Source organism: Pseudomicrostroma glucosiphilum, assembly GCF_003144135.1.
Source record: "Pseudomicrostroma glucosiphilum strain MCA 4718 unplaced genomic scaffold BCV69scaffold_8, whole genome shotgun sequence".
In the NCBI taxonomy this organism is placed as follows: Eukaryota; Fungi; Basidiomycota; class Exobasidiomycetes; order Microstromatales; family Microstromataceae; genus Microstroma; species Microstroma glucosiphilum.
In genome coordinates, this window is record NW_020289920.1 from 739,154 (window position 1) to 757,879 (window position 18,726).

The following is an 18,726-nucleotide window of genomic DNA, read 5'->3' on the forward strand; positions in this document are numbered from 1 at the left end:
TATGCCTGACGAGCTCGTCTGAATCTGTCCATGCAAGCTCGTCGCAGACATACTTCGGCGACTGTGGTCAGCTGTTTGCCTGTCTTGCCGACCGTGGGATAGTGAGGGGCAGTAGATTAGTCTGACTACGCAGGGGACGATTGTGAGTCGTCATGCACGCCTGCAGTGTCAGCATGGGGAAGAGTCCGTGCACAGCACCTCGAAATGTTCGGCTGCTCCACCCTACCATCCTCTATTCGTCCTACCATCTGGCCTTTGGTCCTTAAGTTCTGACTCCTGCGGTCGGGCTACGAGTGTAGACATACCTGACCACCTACCAGAGATGAGCCCCACAGCAACACTCCCCGGCCACCGCGACCGTGTCCAGCTGGCAGTAGGAGCATCGCCCTTCGCCCCGCAATCGCGCTTCCACAAAGATGCCCAGGCCGACCCGCTCACCGGTCTGCCCATAGGATACCCGACGCCTGTAAGCAGCCTGTCCTACTGGCAGACAGAAGCTGCTGAAGTTGGCTCAAATTCGAGTCCGCTGAACGGTGCGACTGGCAGCTCGAATGGTGCTACTGCTAATGGCGAGGGCGGGGGAGAGGAGCAAGCTGGCCTGTTTGATTGGTTTCACCCTGGGCCGAATGGCAAGACAGCGAAAGAGTTGCTGTTTACAGAAGAGTGCAAAGACGAAGTAATCGACCGCCTCATCATCGGCTCTGGCATTTCTGGCTCCCTCGCAGCCTACTTCCTCCTAAACGGTGAAGATTCAGGTGCAGCACAGCACGACGATCCAGCGACGACATCCCGTTCCCCGGGTGCACAGCCACGTACCGTCCTCCTCGAGGCCCGATCGGCATGTAGCGGTGCCACTGGTCGTAACGGTGGACATTGTCGACCCGACAGCTTTTCCGGCTACTCGCACTTCTGCTCTCTCTCTGGTGCCACACAAGCTGCCGCTGTACTGCGTAATGAGCGCGAGACATTCGAGCTGATGCGAGAATTGATGCAATGTGAGGAGACTCGCAAGACGAAGCAAGACAAGGGGACGACTTGGGGAGAAGAGTGTCAGTGGTGGGAGGGTAAGACGTGCGGCGTGTACCTCTCTGCCGCTCGTAAAGCCAAGGCACGTAGGGTCTGGGATGCCTACGCAGCTACGGGTCTTCTGCGTGAGGGTACGGGAGAGGGAGAAGTCGAGTGGGTTGAAGATGAGGAGGAGGTGATCAGGAGACTCCGTATACCGAAGGCGGTGGGATGCACTTCGTGGGATGCGGGCAGCCTCCAACCTCTGAGATTCGTGCACGCCGTACTCCGGAGATGCATCGAGTTGGGACTGGAGCTCTACACCCATACGCCTGTGCTCTCACTCCAAGCAGCCGCGAACGACGGAGCATCAGGATACAGGTGGAAGGTCAAGACATCCCGGGGAACCCTGAAGGCGAGGCAGGTCCTCCTAGCCACGAATGGCTACTCTACCGTGCTGCTCCCGACTTTGGCAGACTTCCTCACACCACATCGAGCGCAATGCAGCGCCATCCTTCCTCCACCTCAGTATGGCGGACCGAAGGTAGATCCAGTTCATCAACCCAATGGCAAAGTTGGCGGGAACCACTACGCCCCTGGCGCTGGCGATGGCGATGGCGACATCGCTGGGGACGGCAGACTTGCGTACACCGCCTCCATCTCCGGCTTCACACCCGCTCCAGCCGACTACGAATATCTCACACAGCGACCCTCTTCGCGCAGCGGGTACCTCATACTCGGCGGAGGCCACCCCTGCGCTCCGATCTCGGAGCAGATCGGCGTTTTTGACGACTCGGTTGTGATGGAGAGCGTGACGGAGCATCTTGAGCAGTGGCCGGCGAGGACTTTTGAGGGCTGGGAGGAGGAGACGGAAGGAGGAGGTGCAGAAGGCAAGGGGATGAAGCAAGTCTGGACGGGTATACAAGGATACACGCGCGATTCAGTGCCTATCATAGGAGAAGTGCCAGCGGCGCTCCTCCCCTCTCCCTCTCCGCCCATTCAGCGTCAACATGGAGTCAACGGGGAAGCCACACTCGGCAGCGGAGCCTCCTCGGCAGAGTCTACTGGTCTGTTCCTCGACTTGGGCCATCACGGACATGGCATGGCTCGCGCTGCCACTTGCTCGAGGGGAATCGCTCGACTCATGAAAGCAGCTCAGCCTGACATTGCCTCTGCCACCACCTCGGCTACCTCGACCGCCTTCTCGACCCCATCTGAGCTCCCACCTTCCGAGGCCACAATGTCAGACGAGACGTGGTCGAGTCTTACTTCCCTTCCAGCTTGCTTCCGCTGGACTGAGCAGCGAGCGGGGCGTAGGGATGTAGACTGTCGACAAGACTTCTGATTTCTACCTCTTCCAATTTCTGGTCCAGACCCCAAGTGTGTATTCCATTGCGCGCATTGATTACACTGAGCACACAGTGTTGGTTCTGGATCACCGTTGAAGGGCTGGAGATTGTTGCAAAGACGAACCACGGACGTTCCATTTCAAGACGACGAGAAGGGAGCCCTGTGCTGTGTTGCTGCTACTGTGATGCTTACTGTACTGTACAAATTACGATCCACTATCTGATCCCAATCACCAGCTGCCCATCTGTTGGGGGGCCCTGGGTGAAATTTGCGTCCTCGCCTTCCCTCCTGACCCCACGATGTGTGCATCATCAGCCAGAGGTCTGCCCACCCACCATCGTCTCCCAAAAGCTAGCCTCGGGCTCAGCACCTCCTTGCAGTAGCTCCGTCAGAAGCCAATCAAATTGCGCACTATCCCCCGCCGGTACACCGCCACCCCCACTCCCACCTCCAGGTTGATTTTGCGCCATGTGCATCTGCTGTCCTTCACCTCTCGGGTCCTGCACATTGCCAATGTCCACTGGCAGTGAGTGTGCCGAGGAGGACGTGTCGAAGAGGGATCCGATGAGGGAGTGGGATAGAGAGGGGATCCAGTCGCTTGCATGAGAAGGGGTTGTTTGCTGATTCCCAAAGGCCATGTGTGGGGATAAAATCGTGTCTGAGCTGGAGTGCGGGATTGAGTGTGATTGTCCAGAGTGACTCCGCTCGACTAGGCTAGCGTTGGAATCTGTGTCGAGCGCTGCACCGAGACGGGGCGCCTGCGGACTCATTGTCGCATTGCTCTCCAGAGGCGAAGTGCGTTCTGCACCCTCTCCATTGCGCGACGGGTCGTCAGCGCTTGAACGTCGAGCGGCATCTCTCCGATCAATACTAGAAGTGACGCCCACGAGGCGAAGATGCTCTTCCTGCTCATCGTGGGGAATCTCGTGTGGAGTAGAGGTGCGATTGTGCTCCGACTCTTGCCTGCTGTGACCTTTGCGGGCGTCGTGACTGCCCTTGAGTCGACCCTCGGCTCGAGCATGTAAGCGCTTGAGAAGATCGATCTTACCGGCCCAGATTACATCCTCCTTGTCAGGTCTAGCCTGCTGCAAGATCATCAATGCACGTCGGGCATCGTCCCATGCACCAAAGGTAGTCATGCTTGAAGGATTGTGTACGACTTGCAAGTACATGCAGACGGCTCCATTGAAGGCGTGTTGCCACCAAAAGTTCCAAGCCATGCCCAGAGTGGGAGTACAGTCCAAGATCGCTTGGGCCGTCTGAATGAGAGATCTGCTGGACTCGGATACAGCGACGATGGAGCGGGCGAAGCGCGAGTCGAAGGCATCTCTCGCCTTGGAGCGGTCTGCGCGTGGCGGCTGCTGATCGTGCTGCAGAGCTCGGACAAACCATGGACGATGTAGATGCAGCAAGGCTTGATTGATGTTTGCCACAATGGTGTGACCCTGCAGGAAGAGGTGTAGCTTATCAGAGTCTGGTGTCATACCAATGTCTTGATCTTCGTCGTCCAAGATGGAGATACGATCAAGGTTGTCGGTGGCCTCCGTGGCGCGTCCCATAGGCAATGGATTGAGTTCGGCAGGCAGTCCCGCCCACAAAGCCCTCAGAGCTCGATCAAATTCGAGGACTGTCGTATAGGGCGTCGTGGACCTCTGACAAGCATCCAAGATCCTGTTCATCAGGCGTACGACTTGGTACTTGACCGTGTGAAAGACGTCAGAGAGCTTGCGCTGTGGTCTTTGAGTCGGAAAGATGGCGTCGCAGTGTGCGTCTTGTACACTACATGGGCGCCCATATGCGAGAGATCTGAAGGAATCCGAGGCATAGAGTTCCCAGAACAGCCTCCGCCGCTCCTCCAGCTCTTCAGGCAGGATGTTCCACGCCCCTCCCTCTCTGTGAAGGCCCATCGCTATAGCACTCCGTACTGCCGTTCCCATCAGTGGGAAGAAGGAGTCTGCATTCCGACCATTCTTGCGGTTGCAGAGGTACTGGCCGATGAGGTGGATTGACTGGACGTGCTCCACGGTATGCGAGTCGGACGAATTGGACAGCTGTAGAGCGACCCATGCCCAGTGGTAGTACCTTTCCGCTCGTCGATCCCTCTTCTCGCCCTGCGGTGCCGTCGCCCCACCGCGCTTGACGTCAAACAGGACTCCGAGGGACAAGACGCAGAAGATTAAAGAGACGCGGTGCGGGTGGAAGATCGCGCGTGCATTCGATCTGCGAGGAGTCTGCAATGTCTTTGGTTCGTAAAAGTCCTCCCAGAGTCGATCCAGAGACATGATGGGGTCGTACATCCAGCTGCAATTCTGCTGATAGGCGCGGAAAGCTCGTCTCGCCTGTATCAGCGGAGGCAGATGGGCACAGAGTTGCTGCACGAGGTGCTCAATCCTGAAGGGCGGCATGACACCAGGGATGGCCATGAAGGCGACTGGATTGTCCAAGATCGTCTGTCTGACGGCTTCCACGCTGTACGGGCCATTGGTGGCTGTCGTAGTCGGTGAGGTATCCATGAGAGCTACCGTGCGACGTCCTGAGGAATCACGCTTCCTCAGACCAGGGCGAGAGGCATCTCCATTGTAAGCAAGGCCTCCTTGGCCGTCTTGACTTTCTTCATCCTCGTCTGAAGAGTATTGCGATTGTGGCGAAGCTGCTCTGGAATACAGCTCGTCATCTCCGCTTGCAGGCTGAGCGAGTAGGAAGCTGTGTGAGCCTGGTCCATAGTAGGTTGCCTTGCCTGATCTCTCAAACATGAGAGTGCCTTTTTCCGCAAGGACTTCATCAGCAGCGACGACACTACTGCTAGATGAGGAAGCTGTGTGCTGCGTCCCTTGATCTGCTACATCAGACCCATAGTCGCCGTGCACAGGAGCATGCGAGCCTCTGGGCGCTGGCACCAGACCTCGTTCAGCAGTCGACAACGGCGCAGAAGGCCGATGCTCCCCACCTGGTACTGAGGTGGGCATTTCATTGCGCCAAAGATTTGCAGACGAGCTTCCGCCTGGTGAAGAATGTGACGATGGCCCTGCGATTGCCCTTGAGAGATCTGACGAGGGAGCATACGCAATGCGTGCCCTCTTGGCCGTGTGTGGTGAGGCTGTGATGGGTCGGAAGGACTGCTCAGCTGCAGCCCTCCTCTCGTCGGGCAACCCGCTGCCTGGGTAATGCATCGCAGGCCGTGAGAGCCCCGGAGAGTCCTCTCGATGCAACGTCTTGGGTATGCTGGAGCTCTGTCGTTTTTCTCTTCCTCGCTTGTAGGAGCGTGTGGAGAGTTGAGAGTCCGGACACAAGTGTGCAATATTTCGTTCCTTGCACTTCTCACAAGGCCATGGTGCCCTGGAGCACTTGTGTTTCAGACGTATACATTCGCGGCACGACTTGGCTTTGGTGACCTTGTGACTGGAGGCAGCGCTTGGCTGGGTGGTGAGACTGATGACGCTGACCGCGCTTCGCCCGTCGCGTGGGTTGGAAGATTGGGGAGCAGATGGTCTGCGGTGCTGCTGCGTCGCCGGCTGTGAGTAGACTGAGGATGACGAAGGCGATGTCCTCTCCGGGCTGGCCTGCGTAGGCGGTGATGTCCTGGCAGCCTGTCCTGACCTCTCTGGCGCGCTCATGTCGCTTGCAGGATCAGAGATCCGGAGAGGGCAGAGGCTGAGGGCAGGGGTGAGCTGTGGGGCACCGGATTGCAAAGTGATTGCGGAGGCCAGTCCGGGGGTAAGGGGCCTCTTCGCCCGGCCCTTTCGGGGCGAGGCAGAGAGAGATGGCCGCGTGCCGAGGCGCGTGGCAGACACGCCCCGACAGACAGACAGAAAGCCCAATTACCCAAAGTCCGATCGATCATTCCGCTCTGCTCCGAATTCCAGCCCTCCACCGCAAGGGCGCATCCGGACATGGTTCCCTCCGCTCAAATTTAGCCTAGACGCTCACCCCCCCTTCAAATCATGATTCGCAGAGGGCGGACAATGGGCGGGAGGAATACACGGGACAGCTATCTTTCCTTGCCTATCACTTCATCTTGTCCCATCCTCATCGACCACCAGACGACGACGAACCCATTCCCCCTACCATCATACGCCCTTCCGCTCGTCCATACACCCGCATCATGTGTGCCCTCGTTGAGCTCCCTGGCCCACACCAGCGACCCCGTATGTCCGCCACTGCCACCCTGGGTGTACAGGATGCCCACTTTGCTACAGCCGGACCGTCCATGACCAAGCCCGCGAGTCATTTCCAGGCAGCTTCGAGTGCAAGACTGCAGTGCCCCCTGCTCTATCCTGAGTCTACTGCGATCCACAAGATGCCTCGCGGTGTCATGTCCCTATCTTTGGGCAAAGATGCGAGTCACCACAATTGGGTCACAAAGGCCAAGGCTTGTCGTGGTGCCGGACACGATGGTATTGAGATTCACTTTGAGGACCTCGAGAACACTGCAAGGGTGAGTGAGCCTCGGTGACCGACCAAAGTATTTCTTGTGCATCTCACTCACACTGCGCCTTTTCCCTGCTACGCACAGACACTCTTCGCGCTCTCCTCTTCTGCGAAGCCAGTACCACAGCAGCTATACACATCAGCCTCTCACATTCGATCCATCTGCGATGAGCAAGGCCTAGCCATCATCTGTCTCGAGCCGTTCCTGCATTACCCAGGCATGTTGCCAGTAAGCAAGCGCGATCAGCGTCTACACGACGAGCTCCCAGTCTGGTTCACCGTATCCGACATTCTCGGCACGGATGTCATTCAGATCGCAAGCGCCATGTTCGGAGGCGAAGGTGTTGCCACCGGTGACGAAGAGCGAGTAGTCGAGGACCTGCGCTTGATTGCCGATCTTGGACTAGCATGGCGAGACTCGACTGGGCTGGGCCAGTCGAGACCAAAGTTCTGGGCCTACGAAGCCATGTGCTTTGGTGCATATGTTACTACTTGGGAGCAAGCATGGAGACAGGTTCAGCTAGTGGACAGGCCCAACTTTGGTCTCGTGGTAGACACCTTCCAGATCCCCGGTGCCTGCTACGCTGACCCTTCTGCCGTCGACGGCAAGGCAGCCAATGCAGATGCTGAGATGGAGGCCAGTCTGCAGCGTCTCACCTCGACCTTTGGCGGAGACTCTGCCCAAGCTCGTGCCAATCGCCAGAAGGTCTTCTTTGTCCAGCTCGGAGACGGGGCAAAGATGGACCCACCTCTCACTACCTCGCACCCCCTCTTCGACGCCAAGATTCACTCCAATGTCAAGATGTCATGGGCTCGCACCAACCGCAAATTCCAGGGGGAAGGCTACTTGCCTTGCAACAAGGTAGCTCAGATCTTCATTGAAAAGTGCGGCTGGAGAGGTTGGCTCAGTGCCGAGTATTTCAATGAAGACCAGATCAACGAAGATGATGCTTATCCGGAAAAGGCGGCAGAGAGATGCATGAAGGGCCATCAATACTTCCTTGACTCTGTTGGCACACACAGATCATCTGCTTTGTAATTCTTACACGTTCTCACAGCACATACACATACGTACATACACACATTTTTGCTTCGATCTCTGTCACGTATTCAATCTCAATTGTCACCCACTGTCGAACCTTGCATGTTTGCGATTGCTCTGATAGTTATGATAAGAAGTCATTGCATTGTTCGATACTGAGCCATACAGTGTTCCACCCTGTGCTATGTCGTAGCCACCTTGACCGTCAAGGCCGTCAGGCAATAGTTGATGGCTGCATAGTAGCCACTAATTCAAGAAAAGACGAGACGGGCATAGAGAGAAAGTGCTGGATTCAGCAGCCGCCTTGCAGGGCATCAAAGACGTCCTGGCGGGGGGGGGGGGGGGAAAAGTCATTACTCACTGTACGCCCAAACCGACAATGATACCGGCTGCCTTGTCGGAGAGGTAGGAGTGATGGCGGAACGGCTCACGAGCGTGGACGTTTGTGACCTGCAGAACGGAGAAGAGGCAGACTCAGTCAGCATCTCGAGCGATCAGACTGGCAAACAAATTTCAGTATCTCACTCACATGCACCTCAAAGAAGGGTATATCCACCGAGAGTAATGCATCCCTGACGGCTACGGAAGTGTGCGTGTATGCGCCAGCATTGATGATGATCGCTTCAACGCCCTCCTGTTTCGCTTCGTGAATACGGTCGATGAGGTCACCTTCGTGATTGGATTGGTAGGCTGAGAACACTGGAGAGCTCGAAGTCGAAGATCCTGAAGTGGCAGGGTGTGAGGAGACAAGGGCGGCACATTGCGTCTCAACGTCATCTAGTGTTGTGGACCCGTACCTGATACAGAAGGGACAATAGTGTGGTACTTCCCTCTGAATTCAGCTGCTTGTAAATCTTCCTGACCAGCTTGCCCTGCCAATCAGCAACTTACCTCTCTGGCTCGCGAGTACCTAGCATGTTCAAATTGGGTCCATTGAGGAGCAGGATACTCCCCGCACCAACTCTCGTCGAAGCCATACTTGAGCAGCGAGCAGTACTGAGTTTTCCGTGCGAGCGTTCCTGTAAGCTACGAGGCGAGACAAAGCGATGGGCGTATCTAAAGTCTCTAGTATCGAGAAGAAGAGCGTAGCATTCCAAGCTTCCCCTCTCTCCGCCATTTCCCTCCCTCCCCTCCCCCAAAGCCTTCCTGCCGACCTCGGCTCGGCTAGACTATACGGGGGAACGAAGACCCCGCCTGTCCCTCTTCTCTCTCTCCGTCTCTCCCTTTCCGTGTGCGTGTCTTTCGCTTTCGGACTGGGGCCCCCACTTCACAGGGGTTTTGGCCCGTGTGGAGGCAAAAGGGGGCGAGGGGCGACTCGCGCTTGCTGATTTCGGAGAGGGATGTTACGGAGGTGTGTGGCTCAGGAAGCGGGGCGAGACGAAGCGAAGATTTACCGGCAGACAGAGCCCGGTCAGGTGAGGCCATGTAATGGGTCAAGGAAGTCTCGAGGGAAAGGCTGATGCTACGGGACTGCCGTGTATGTCTGCTGACTGGTTAGATTGAAAAAGGAGAAAAAAGCCATAGACTGGTGATGCAATGTACAAGTTGGCAAGGATTCTGTCTGTTCTGCTTAGGCTGCGATGATAAATGTACGGAAATTCTGGGCCTCACAGAGGCTCCTCTCCTCTTCTCCTCCTCTCTTGCTCAAATTCAGCACCCTTGCGCCCCGCCTCTGTCAGATCCACTCCCGCGGGGGTAGCTCCCTGCCACAGAACTTGCTGCGCCAGGGCTTGTAGATACATGCACTTTTCGCCAGTGACAATCTTCCACCCTTCATTCTGCGCCAGAGTACAAGCGTCTGTCCAGAGGTGAAGGAAGTAGCACATCTCCAAGAACGCCGATGGAAGATCAGCTCGCACGCAAGGGGAGTTGGGGTGGTCGGATGAGGCAGTAGGGTTGCGCAAGCTCAGCACAGCTGTGAGAGTCTTGCGGGCTAGCTTCTCCTCGTCGGTGGTTGGCTCAAAGGACGGGATGGCATTGACAATGTAAGAAGGTCGCTTGCCCTGTGATGCTAGCAGCCTTTGCACATCTTCTGGACTCTTGAGGTGATGAATATCGTGGAGACCCTTGGAGGCAAAGTCTTGAATGATGGCTTCCACTTCGTGGTCGAAGCGATTGATGATGTAGATCGGACCTGTGCAGTTGAGCTCCATGCGTAGGGTCACCACGGCCGTCCTGGTGGTCCCTCCTCCCCCCACGACCATACCGATACGTTCGGAGTCTGGCAGAGCTTCGAAAGCGGACAGCTCGGAGGGTGTAACAGCCGTTCGAATCGAGTCGCGGATGCCGTCTACATCCGTCTGTGTGGGCAGAAGCGGGAGGGAAGGGAGCGAGGTCAGCGCAGAGCTCATCGTAATGTGAGAAGCCCCTACCAACACTCACGTTTGTGGCGATGAGGCTCTTCTCCCCATTGTCACCTGTCCTCCAGTAAAGAGTATTCGAGGCCCCAATGATCTCAGCGTTCTTCTCAATGCTCTTGATCTCAGGTCGGGACATGATGGTGACCTTGTGTGGCATGGTCACCGCGGAACCACCGCAATCACCCCTGTGAACTAATCCCATAAAGGCGTCCGTGTCAACCGATTCGAAGCGCTCGTGAAACGACGATGCGCCTCGGGCCTTGTAGCAAGCATTGTGATAAGCAATGGACAGCGACGTAGCAATGGGATCACCGAAGAGGTACGTCTTCGTGGTACCCTCTACCCGCTTGGGCAGGTTGTGAGCGGCTGAAGTGTTGTCTACGATGGACGGCATAGTGTGACTGGTAGCTTGTGTTTGTGCAGAGGATGAAGAAGAAGAAGGAGCAGACATAGGAGACGGCTATGGACAAACCAAGGTGGTGTGTGCCCCTTTTTGTTCGGTGAGTCGAAGCTGCGTGCGTTGGAAATCAGGAAGAGGTCCCCCCGCCGGACGCGGAAGCGGAGATGGGACGCGGCACGGAGCAGGCAATCAACGGATCTGCCGTGTGGAGAAATCTTCTCATCGGCAAGAGCCAAGGCAAATCGGATCAGCTCGCGGCACGATGCCTTGTCCGAATTGCCATTCCCATTGCAAATCCGGACTTGTGGCGGCGATCACCTCTTCATCATTCGCGTGACCCATTTTGGTGGCGTCCTTTGCCCCGCGCTCCGGATCGACGAGCGAGCGAGGGAAGGAAAAAAAGGCGAGCGGCCCAGGCCCCACTCCCGCCACGCCACGCTACCACTCCCCGCCCCCCGAGCGGGCCAAGGAGAAGCGTGGGGTGATTCTCCTGACAGCAAACCGGAGTTGTCATGGCATCAGATCATTGTCCTTGCCGTGCCTGCTGTGCCTGCCGTATTCGCCATTCCCCGCAATGCCATGGTGGGGGTAAAGGCGCCCCCCCCGCCTTGTGGCGTCGTTGCTCCCCGAAATGCCGCGCGAAAGGGAAGAGGAAGGAAGACACTTGGCGCTTTGCTACTTAAGAACCACTCCTTCACCCCCACTTTCCCACATCCCATCTATCTCCATCATCTAGCCAACCCCACAAGCAACCATCTCCTTCTCTTGGCTATATCCTTCTCCTCTCTCTCCTTGCCCTCCTCCGCCTCTACCTACAAACACTCTTTCCTTCCCCACACCTCGACCTCTTCTTCTTATACCAACCTAGCCCCCCCCCCCCCCCCCCCCCCCCCTCCTCAATACCCTCACACCACTTCTGCTGCAACCCATACAACACTCACAATGCCCAGCTTCAAGGTCGTCGAGGACAGGCCCACGCCCAAGGAGGTCTACAACCTCCGCATTTGGGGCTGCGCAGCCGTCGCAGCATCCGCAGCCATCATGATCGGCTACGACTCGGCCTTTGTCGGAGGAGCCATCACCCTCAAGGGCTTCCTCAAGGACTTTGGTACCTTGGACCCCAACACATCAGCCAATCTGGTCACTACCTACCAGGCAGGTGCCTTCTTCGGTGCCTTCATGGGATACCCCCTAGGCTTCTTCGCCGGCCGAAAGTGGGGACTCATGACATGTGCCCTCCTCTTCACCATCGGCTCCATCGTCATGATTTGCGCCAATGGTAACACTGGTCTCGCCCCCATCTACGCTGGTCGTGCCGTCGCTGGTCTCGCCATCGGTGCCGCCTCGTCTCTCGCCCCTACCTACATTTCTGAAATCTCCGTTGCGTCCATTCGAGGTCAGCTCGTCGGTCTCTACGAAATCGGCTGGCAGCTGGGAGGCATCGTCGGCTTCTTCATCAACTACGGTGTCTCTCTTCACATTCCCATCTCCACTAGGCAGTGGGTGGTTCCCTTTGCTGTGCAGATCATCCCAGGTGGTATGCTCGTCCTTGGCTGCTTCTTCCTCGTCGAGTCACCCAGGTGGCTTGTATCCCGCGGCCGCAATGCCGATGCCGTGCGCGCGCTGAGCAAGCTGCGAAAACTCGATGCCATGCACCCATACATGATCGAGGAGATGGGCGAGATGGAGCAGGCATACGAGAAGGAGCGCGGTCTCCTCGGCGGCAGCACCAGCTTCTGGGCACCCTTTGTTCAGATCTTCACTACCAAGAGCACCCTCTGGAGGCTGGTTCTGGGTAGCTCCCTCTTCGCCTTCCAGAACGGTACCGGAATCAACGCCATCAACTACTACTCGCCTACCGTCTTCAAGTCCCTGGGCATCGTTGGTGCTAACACCGGTCTGCTCACCACTGGTATCTTCGGTGTGATCAAGACCCTGGGCGCCTTTGTGTGGATCTGGCTCCTCATTGACAGGATTGGACGAAGGAAGATTCTCATGACTGGATCCATCGGTGGTGCCATCTGCATGCTTGCCATTGCCATCTACATTGCCGTTGACAAGCCAGCTTCCCACTCCGGCCAAGGCATCGACTCTGCTGGACGATTCTCCATTGCCTGCTTCTACATCTGGACCATCTTCTACGGTGCCTCGTGGAACGGTACTCCTTGGGTCGTCGGATCGGAGATCTTCCCCATGCAGTCTCGATCCCTCGGAATGGTCTTCATGGCTGCCAGCAACTGGCTGTACAACTTTGCCATTGCCCGTGCCACCCCCGTTGCCTTCCTCAACATCGGATGGGGCTTCTACCTCATCTTTGCCTGCCTCATGTTCATCTCCGTGCCATGGATCTTCTTCATGCTCCCAGAGACCAAGGGCATTCCGCTGGAGAAGATGGACGACCTGTTCAAGACCAGGCCAGTGTGGAGGGCAAACGAAATCGTTCACGCCTCGCTCGCCGAGCTACACGCAGCCGACTTTGCTGCCATTGAGAGGTCTCAGAACCGTGGCGGTGCCGGCTTGGAGAGTGGCTCCCTTGGCGAGGAGAAGAATGGTTCTGGTGAAGCAGTCGATTCGCTCACCAGGGATGCCTAAGTCAGGTGAGGGGTCTTTCCCCCTTGTTCTCTCTCGTTACAGTCTCTTCTTGTCACCTCACTCGTCTCTTGTAGCAGGCCCTCGATTCGTGAAGATCGTGAGCGGCCCAGCATTTATAAGCATGTCTCTGCGCTCCCTCGTTGTATAGTTATCCTCATCAGTCTCAGTCACGAAACAAAATCAATTGACCAGAGTCGCAAACGAACCATCTTAATTACTATACCGTCATAACGCGAATCTAGTGTGTGGAAGAAAGAAAGAGGGTGTGTGTATATCTTGAGTCCCTGTTTGGCTAGTGGTGATGACGAATGGGCTGAATGAATGGGTGCAGTGGAGCTGGACCATTTCTCCGACGGGCTCTTTCGGACATGGCCGACCCCCAAGCCGAGGCGAGTCGAGACTTGGCCCATGCCACCAAGTTGCTCCTCGTCCAGACCTTCCCTCGCTCAATCTGCCAGCATCGCTCTTCCAAAAAAAGGGGCCATGGTAGTGAGCTCTTCTGCGTTACCAGACGCTAGCACGGAGACCTCTTCGATGATAGACCTAGAGGCCATTCATGATTTTGCTACGGACCTCGCTGTGCGTGCAGGGGCTCTTCTCCGGCAAGCTGCCTTTTCCCGTTCTCAAGCCGGATATCTCCCACCCCCTGTCGCCTCCTCCTCCTCCTCCTCATCAAATGACACAAGTCTCTCGGAAACTCCAGATCTGGATGTGAGGGATAAACAGTCCAATGTGGACATTGTCACCGAGACTGACCTACGAGTCGAGAAATTTATCCTCGAGGAGATTCAAAAACGCTACCCTGGACATGCCCTTTTGGCCGAAGAAACGTATGCGGCGGGAGGTAGTAAGCGCTTTGGTCTTACGGACGAGGCGACTTGGATCGTTGATCCACTGGACGGAACGGTCAACTTCCTACACCTGTTTCCATTCGTGTGTGTATCCATTGGGTTTACGATCAATAAGGTGCCGGTAGTGGGAGCCATCTATGCGCCCATGCTGGGAGGACTCGATCCTCGTGCTTCGGGAGGTACACTCTGGTCTTCATGTCAAGGGAGAGGAGCCTACCAGTCCTATCCCTCCACGACAGACTCGACGCAATGCTCATTGGCATTCCTAGAGCGGTATGCCTGCTCAGCAATGCCAAGACCACAACCTGTTACTAGTACTACTCCTGCTGCAACCACCGCTGGGGCTACCACCTCCACCACCTCGACTTCAGCGGATCCCTCTTCCTCCTCCTCCTCTTCTGCCGCTCCTCAACCACCAGGACCTCAGCCTCTGCGTCTACCCCTCCAACCCACCCGTCCCCTCTCCCGCCAAGCTCCCAGCGGTCTCCTCATAGCCTCCGAATGGGGCAAAGATCGTCGAGCCAACCCCGATGGGAATCTTCTCCGCAAAGCAAACTCCTTTCTCAATCTTGCCGGTGAAAAGGGAAGTCGTAATGGACTTGGTGGTCAAATTCAAGGTCTGAGGAGTATGGGAAGTGCAGCATTAGATTTAGCATTTTGCGCTTCGGGAACCATCGATGTGTTTTGGGAAGGAGGTTGTTGGGAATGGGACGTTTGTGCTGGACTGGCAGTATTGTACGAGGCTGGGGGTATAGCTACAGAGGGGAATGCTCCTCCTCCTGACTTGCCATTGTGGGATTCCAAGAGCGGAATGAGACTCCCAAGACCATCATTGGGTGCTAGACGCTTCCTTTGCGTTAGACCATGCCTGGTAGGATCGCCTGCGGGGGAAAAAGGAGAAGAAGAAGAGACGGCAGTACAGGCTCAGGAGAGGGTGGTGAGGAGCATTTGGCAGAGGTTGCACTTGGGTGGATTAGCTTATCAACGAGAGGGCGTAGAGTACGCCTACTAAGAGACGCAAAGAAAAATGATGTCGCCAGAAGGAAGGGAAGGCCGGACGGACAGTCTGGTAGTGAGCTTTGTGGGCATGAGACATAGCTTTTTGTATAATGAGACAATTGCGACATGCACGCTTAGGTCGATCTTTCTGCCCGCACATAGCTCCTCTGCTTCTCCACTACCCCTATGTCTGTTCTCACCGCCCTTCGCGGCTCCCTCGTTCATCATGACCGCACCCAATGCGAGCACCCTCGCGCATCCTTCCTTCGCCGCTTTCATCGTCTCGCAGCCGCAGAACGTATGCTCCTCATCCAATTGCTGGCATCCCCACTCGGATCATCATAAGTATACGACCGTGCAGGCGTGTGGATGATGAGCGTCTTCATCCCCCTTTGCTCAATCGACAGGAGAACATTGGGGTTGATGGACGCCAGTGCTGCGTTTGAAGCAAGGGTGTTGATCACCACCAGGGTCGAGGGAGTGCCAGAGACGGAGCCACGGCGCGTAGAGGGCACCGATGAGGAAGGAGAAGGCGACGCGAGAAGGCTCGTACCGCCTGGCGTACCAGACTTGTGACCACCGGAACCCTCGCCAGGTAGGGCGAGGAGGACCTCACTCTTCACCTTTAGGCTCTGCGCGTCTTCCTTGACGCACAGTAGGCGAGGGAAATCCGTAAGGATCAGCATCCTCTTCTTGGACTGCAGATTGGCAGTGCCAGTCCTGCGATGCACCGTGGGAGAAGCATACAGGACACCTTCATGAGGCAAAAGCAATGCAGCCCAGTTCAGAACTGCCACTGAGGGTCGAGCAGCCACAGCCGAGGCGGGCTGGCTAGGCCGGCGCTCTGGAGCTGTCGTCAGAGATCTGCTGGAGGACATTGTCGTCGGAGCGGTACCTGCTGTAGAGTCTGGAGCTCCAAAGTGCGACCGGGAGGAAAAGGGACTTTCGTCTTCCTCGACGTCTGCACGATGGCCAGATTGTAGAGATACGAGATCGGCCGATGGGGCCAAGGAGCGGACATCGTTGTCGCCCGTCTCCTCATCGGAGCTGTCGCCAGGGGAACCCTCCAAGGCTGGAATGTGTTCCTGATTCACAGACGCTGGCCCCTCTTCCTCCTCTGAGCCCAAGTCGTCGTCGCCTGCCCATCCCTGATCGCCAAAGACGCCGTCGAAGTTGCTGCTTATCTCCTGCTCGCGCGGCTCCTTTGGCGGAGGCGCAGCTCGAATGCCAGTCTTCATAGCGGGCGCTTCGGTCTGCCAGAGCGCATCCCAGTCTACCCCTTTGAAGAATGGGTGACTACGGATCTGGTCTTCACGCAATCGCTGGTCTGGCTCTAGTACCAGGAGGTTGTTCAGCAAGTCTGTGGCCTCTTCGCTCAATTCACTGGGCATCTCGAATTCTCTCTTGATAATCTTTTGAAACGTCTGATACTCGCTGATCGCCTTGAAGGGGGGCCGTCCAGCCAACATCTGAAAGACAACACATCCGAAAGCCCAGAAGTCCGATGCCTTCGAAGCGGCCTTGTCAGTGAGGAGTTCTGGAGAAACGTACTCTGCAGTGCCCACGAAAGAATTAGCGCGAGGAGGGCCAGCAGCGTTGCCAGAGGCAGCATTGTTGTCGGCTTTGTTGACAATCTTCGCTGAACCAAAGTCGGTCACTTTGACATTCATCTGGTCGTCCAGCAGCACATTCTCCGGCTTGACGTCACGGTGGATGACGCCTGCCGCATGCATCCCAGATATAGCATCAAGCAATTGAGCGGCATAGTAGCGAGTGGTGTTCTCGTCAAATGACCCATACTTCTTGATAAACGTCAGCAGCTCCCCATTCGGAGCGAGCTCGAGGACAAAGTACAGAGACTCCTGGTCTTGGAAGGTCCAGTAGAGTCGGATGACGCCAGGATGTCTCACCAGCAAGCTCAAAGCTTCCTTCTCGACAGCGACGTACTTCTGCTTTCGCTCCTTGAGGATGTGAACCTTGTCGAGGACCTTGATGGCATAGGCTCTTTTGCCCTCACGAAGCGTCGCGTCGGCCTTTGATCCACTGCCAGCGAGTGCTGACGCCACTGATGTGACAGCTTCTGGTCGAGGCGAGGCCGATGTAGAAGCATGAGTGAGAAGGTCCCAAGCAAGAATGACTGTAGAGTATGAGCCTTCTCCGAGAATATCTCCGAACTCAAAGTCGTCCCTGCCTCGCGGCCTTGACATTGACGGGAGCGCCGACGAGCTCTGGGTCGGCACAGGCACGGTAGCCGGTATATCCGCCACTTTCAGGCCTGGAGGAGTAGGCGATACACTGACTGGGGTGCTTGCAGAGCTGTGACTTGACCTCCGGTCTGGCGATGACTCTGCAATGACGCTCAGCCGATCGCCAGTTGCACTTGGCATCGCAGGCGCCACGACAGCACCGCTACCAGCACTACTGTCAGTGAGGTTCACGTCATTGGTGGCGGGTTTCACTCCGCCCTCCATGACATCGTAGCGATTCTCAGACGAGTCCATTCTACCCGCAGCGAGCCTGGATGGTCGCTTGAAGGGTACGGGAGGAGCCATATCTGACGTATCAGAGACTGCCTTAGATACTGAAGTATTGGTTGACTCCATTCTCAACATGGGAGGTGGGACAACAGCGGGAGGCAGAGCTTTGCCTTTGAGGTCGGATTTCGAAGGGTGAGACTTTCCATTCACGCCCTTCGGGAGTTGTCCGGCAGCGGTATGCCCCGAATGGCCAGTCGGCGACGGGGCACGAGAGCTCTCTCGAGAGACAAGGGCAGTCTGCTCCTGTCCACTCGTCACACCAGGGGCTTCAGCCCCAAGTTCAAGATGATCTGCGCTTGCATAAGACATGGCGCTTGCCGCTCTTTGAGGCAGGGGTCTTTCGGGATCTGCCCATCCGTGACTTTCACCTTCCGATGCGTGCAGAGAGGAAGGGTTTGAATCTTGTGGGCTTGTCTGTACGTGCTCATCGCTCTTCTTGCTCGAAGTACCTTCTCCAGACTCTAGTCCTTTGCCATCGTCAGGAGTGCTACCATCATTGTCGTCCCATCGGAAATTCCGCAAGGAATTGTAGCCGGTCGCAGGATTAGCATTCCCGATTGCCGAGTGCTGTTGCTGAGCAGCGCTACTGGAAGAAGCTCGACCTGCCAGACTCTCGTGCGATGTCGAGCTAGCTAGCGATGCTTTGCTCTGACTCGAAGTCGATCGGACAATGATGGGTCGGGCATACGGTACCTCTTTCGCACTTCGCTGAGCGCCTGCTGCTGTCGACGCGGGAGTCGCATCCGGCGCTTTCAGAATCGTTGAAGGCGGCAGCGAAGCGGTGGTAGAGGCTGGATCTTCGCTCAAGTGCGCCGCGGGTGTCTTGAGGGAGGCGTGCGGCCGGACTGTTGGAGTGGGGCCGGGCATTGGACCCGACCCTACGGTCGGCAGGCGAGCTATACCAGCCTGAGCTTCCATTCGAACTACTTCGGCAGGAGTGGGCTGCGATGGAGTATTGTGGTGAGGACTAGTACTGGCGTTTTCAGCATTTGTAGCTCGCGAAGGGGAGTCCACGTCGCCCTTGGGAGTCACGACGTCTGGCTCCACACCAGCACTGACCGAAGGAGTTGCTGATGATCGCCGCTTAGCTTTACTAAAGCTGTCCCTGCCTCCTGGACGCGGCCGTAGTGCGGAAAGACTTAGAATTGGCAGCAACGGGTCT

The 18,726-nt window shown here is 56.6% G+C and overlaps 8 protein-coding genes across 8 annotated transcripts; 4 read left to right on the forward strand and 4 right to left on the reverse strand.

Moving 5' to 3' along the window:
- The first annotated feature begins 229 nt into the window (after window positions 1–229).
- BCV69DRAFT_283345 (DAO-domain-containing protein) lies at window positions 230–2,759 on the forward strand. Its single transcript, XM_025492670.1, has one exon. It carries the CDS (start codon window positions 323–325, stop codon window positions 2,348–2,350), a length of 2,028 nt encoding a protein of 675 aa, XP_025347621.1. The 5' UTR covers window positions 230–322; the 3' UTR covers window positions 2,351–2,759.
- BCV69DRAFT_299586 (hypothetical protein) lies at window positions 2,667–5,525 on the reverse strand (the record flags this gene model as incomplete). The annotated part of the gene is made up of 1 exon (XM_025494348.1): window positions 2,667–5,525. The coding sequence occupies one exon, from the start codon at window positions 5,523–5,525 to the stop codon at window positions 2,667–2,669; it is 2,859 nt and encodes a 952-aa protein (XP_025347622.1).
- A 1,037-nt stretch (window positions 5,526–6,562) lies between these two features.
- On the forward strand, window positions 6,563–7,822 carry BCV69DRAFT_277688 (xylose isomerase-like protein; the record flags this gene model as incomplete). Its single annotated transcript, XM_025491165.1, has 2 exons — window positions 6,563–6,790; window positions 6,869–7,822. 2 exons carry the CDS (start codon window positions 6,563–6,565, stop codon window positions 7,820–7,822), a joined length of 1,182 nt encoding a protein of 393 aa, XP_025347623.1.
- Window positions 7,823–7,835: 13 nt separating this feature from the next.
- On the reverse strand, window positions 7,836–8,947 carry BCV69DRAFT_313046 (putative catabolic 3-dehydroquinase). Its single transcript, XM_025494996.1, has 4 exons — window positions 8,717–8,947; window positions 8,355–8,622; window positions 8,187–8,275; window positions 7,836–8,071 (listed from the first exon to the last, which is right to left on the reverse strand). Exons 1-4 carry the CDS (start codon window positions 8,800–8,802, stop codon window positions 8,008–8,010), a joined length of 507 nt encoding a protein of 168 aa, XP_025347624.1. The 5' UTR covers window positions 8,803–8,947; the 3' UTR covers window positions 7,836–8,007.
- Window positions 8,948–9,432: 485 nt separating this feature from the next.
- Window positions 9,433–10,754, reverse strand: BCV69DRAFT_313047 (Aminoacid dehydrogenase-like protein; the record flags this gene model as incomplete). Its single annotated transcript, XM_025494997.1, has 2 exons — window positions 10,208–10,754; window positions 9,433–10,125 (listed from the first exon to the last, which is right to left on the reverse strand). Exons 1-2 carry the CDS (start codon window positions 10,634–10,636, stop codon window positions 9,433–9,435), a joined length of 1,122 nt encoding a protein of 373 aa, XP_025347625.1. The 5' UTR covers window positions 10,637–10,754.
- Window positions 10,755–11,453: 699 nt separating this feature from the next.
- BCV69DRAFT_283349 (general substrate transporter) lies at window positions 11,454–13,417 on the forward strand. Its single transcript, XM_025492671.1, has one exon. The coding sequence runs from the start codon at window positions 11,528–11,530 to the stop codon at window positions 13,175–13,177; it is 1,650 nt and encodes a 549-aa protein (XP_025347626.1). The 5' UTR covers window positions 11,454–11,527; the 3' UTR covers window positions 13,178–13,417.
- Window positions 13,418–13,600: 183 nt separating this feature from the next.
- On the forward strand, window positions 13,601–15,170 carry BCV69DRAFT_283350 (inositol monophosphatase). The gene has a single exon (XM_025492672.1). It carries the CDS (start codon window positions 13,661–13,663, stop codon window positions 15,038–15,040), a length of 1,380 nt encoding a protein of 459 aa, XP_025347627.1. The 5' UTR covers window positions 13,601–13,660; the 3' UTR covers window positions 15,041–15,170.
- A 1,050-nt stretch (window positions 15,171–16,220) lies between these two features.
- BCV69DRAFT_260494 (kinase-like protein) lies at window positions 16,221–17,282 on the reverse strand (the record flags this gene model as incomplete). Its single annotated transcript, XM_025490675.1, has 2 exons — window positions 17,166–17,282; window positions 16,221–17,060 (listed from the first exon to the last, which is right to left on the reverse strand). Coding segments are annotated over exons 1-2 (909 nt in total), but the record flags the coding sequence as incomplete, so codon positions are not given.
- Window positions 17,283–18,726: the final 1,444 nt, after the last annotated feature.

Excerpts from the sequence above, each read along its gene's own strand:
- BCV69DRAFT_283345 (XM_025492670.1), top strand. The coding sequence starts at position 323 with ATGAGCCCCACAGCAACACTCCCCGGCCACCGCGACCGTGTCCAGCTG.
- BCV69DRAFT_313046 (XM_025494996.1), bottom strand. The coding sequence starts at position 8,802 with ATGGCTTCGACGAGAGTTGGTGCGGGGAGTATCCTGCTCCTCAATGGA. Across the intron at positions 8,276-8,354 it reads TACCCTTCTTTGAGGTGCAT|GTCACAAACGTCCACGCTCG; the intron begins GTGAGTGAGATA and ends TCCGTTCTGCAG. Across the intron at positions 8,072-8,186 it reads ATTGTCGGTTTGGGCGTACA|TGGCTACTATGCAGCCATCA; the intron begins GTGAGTAATGAC and ends TTCTTGAATTAG.
- BCV69DRAFT_283349 (XM_025492671.1), top strand. The coding sequence starts at position 11,528 with ATGCCCAGCTTCAAGGTCGTCGAGGACAGGCCCACGCCCAAGGAGGTC.
- BCV69DRAFT_283350 (XM_025492672.1), top strand. The coding sequence starts at position 13,661 with ATGGTAGTGAGCTCTTCTGCGTTACCAGACGCTAGCACGGAGACCTCT.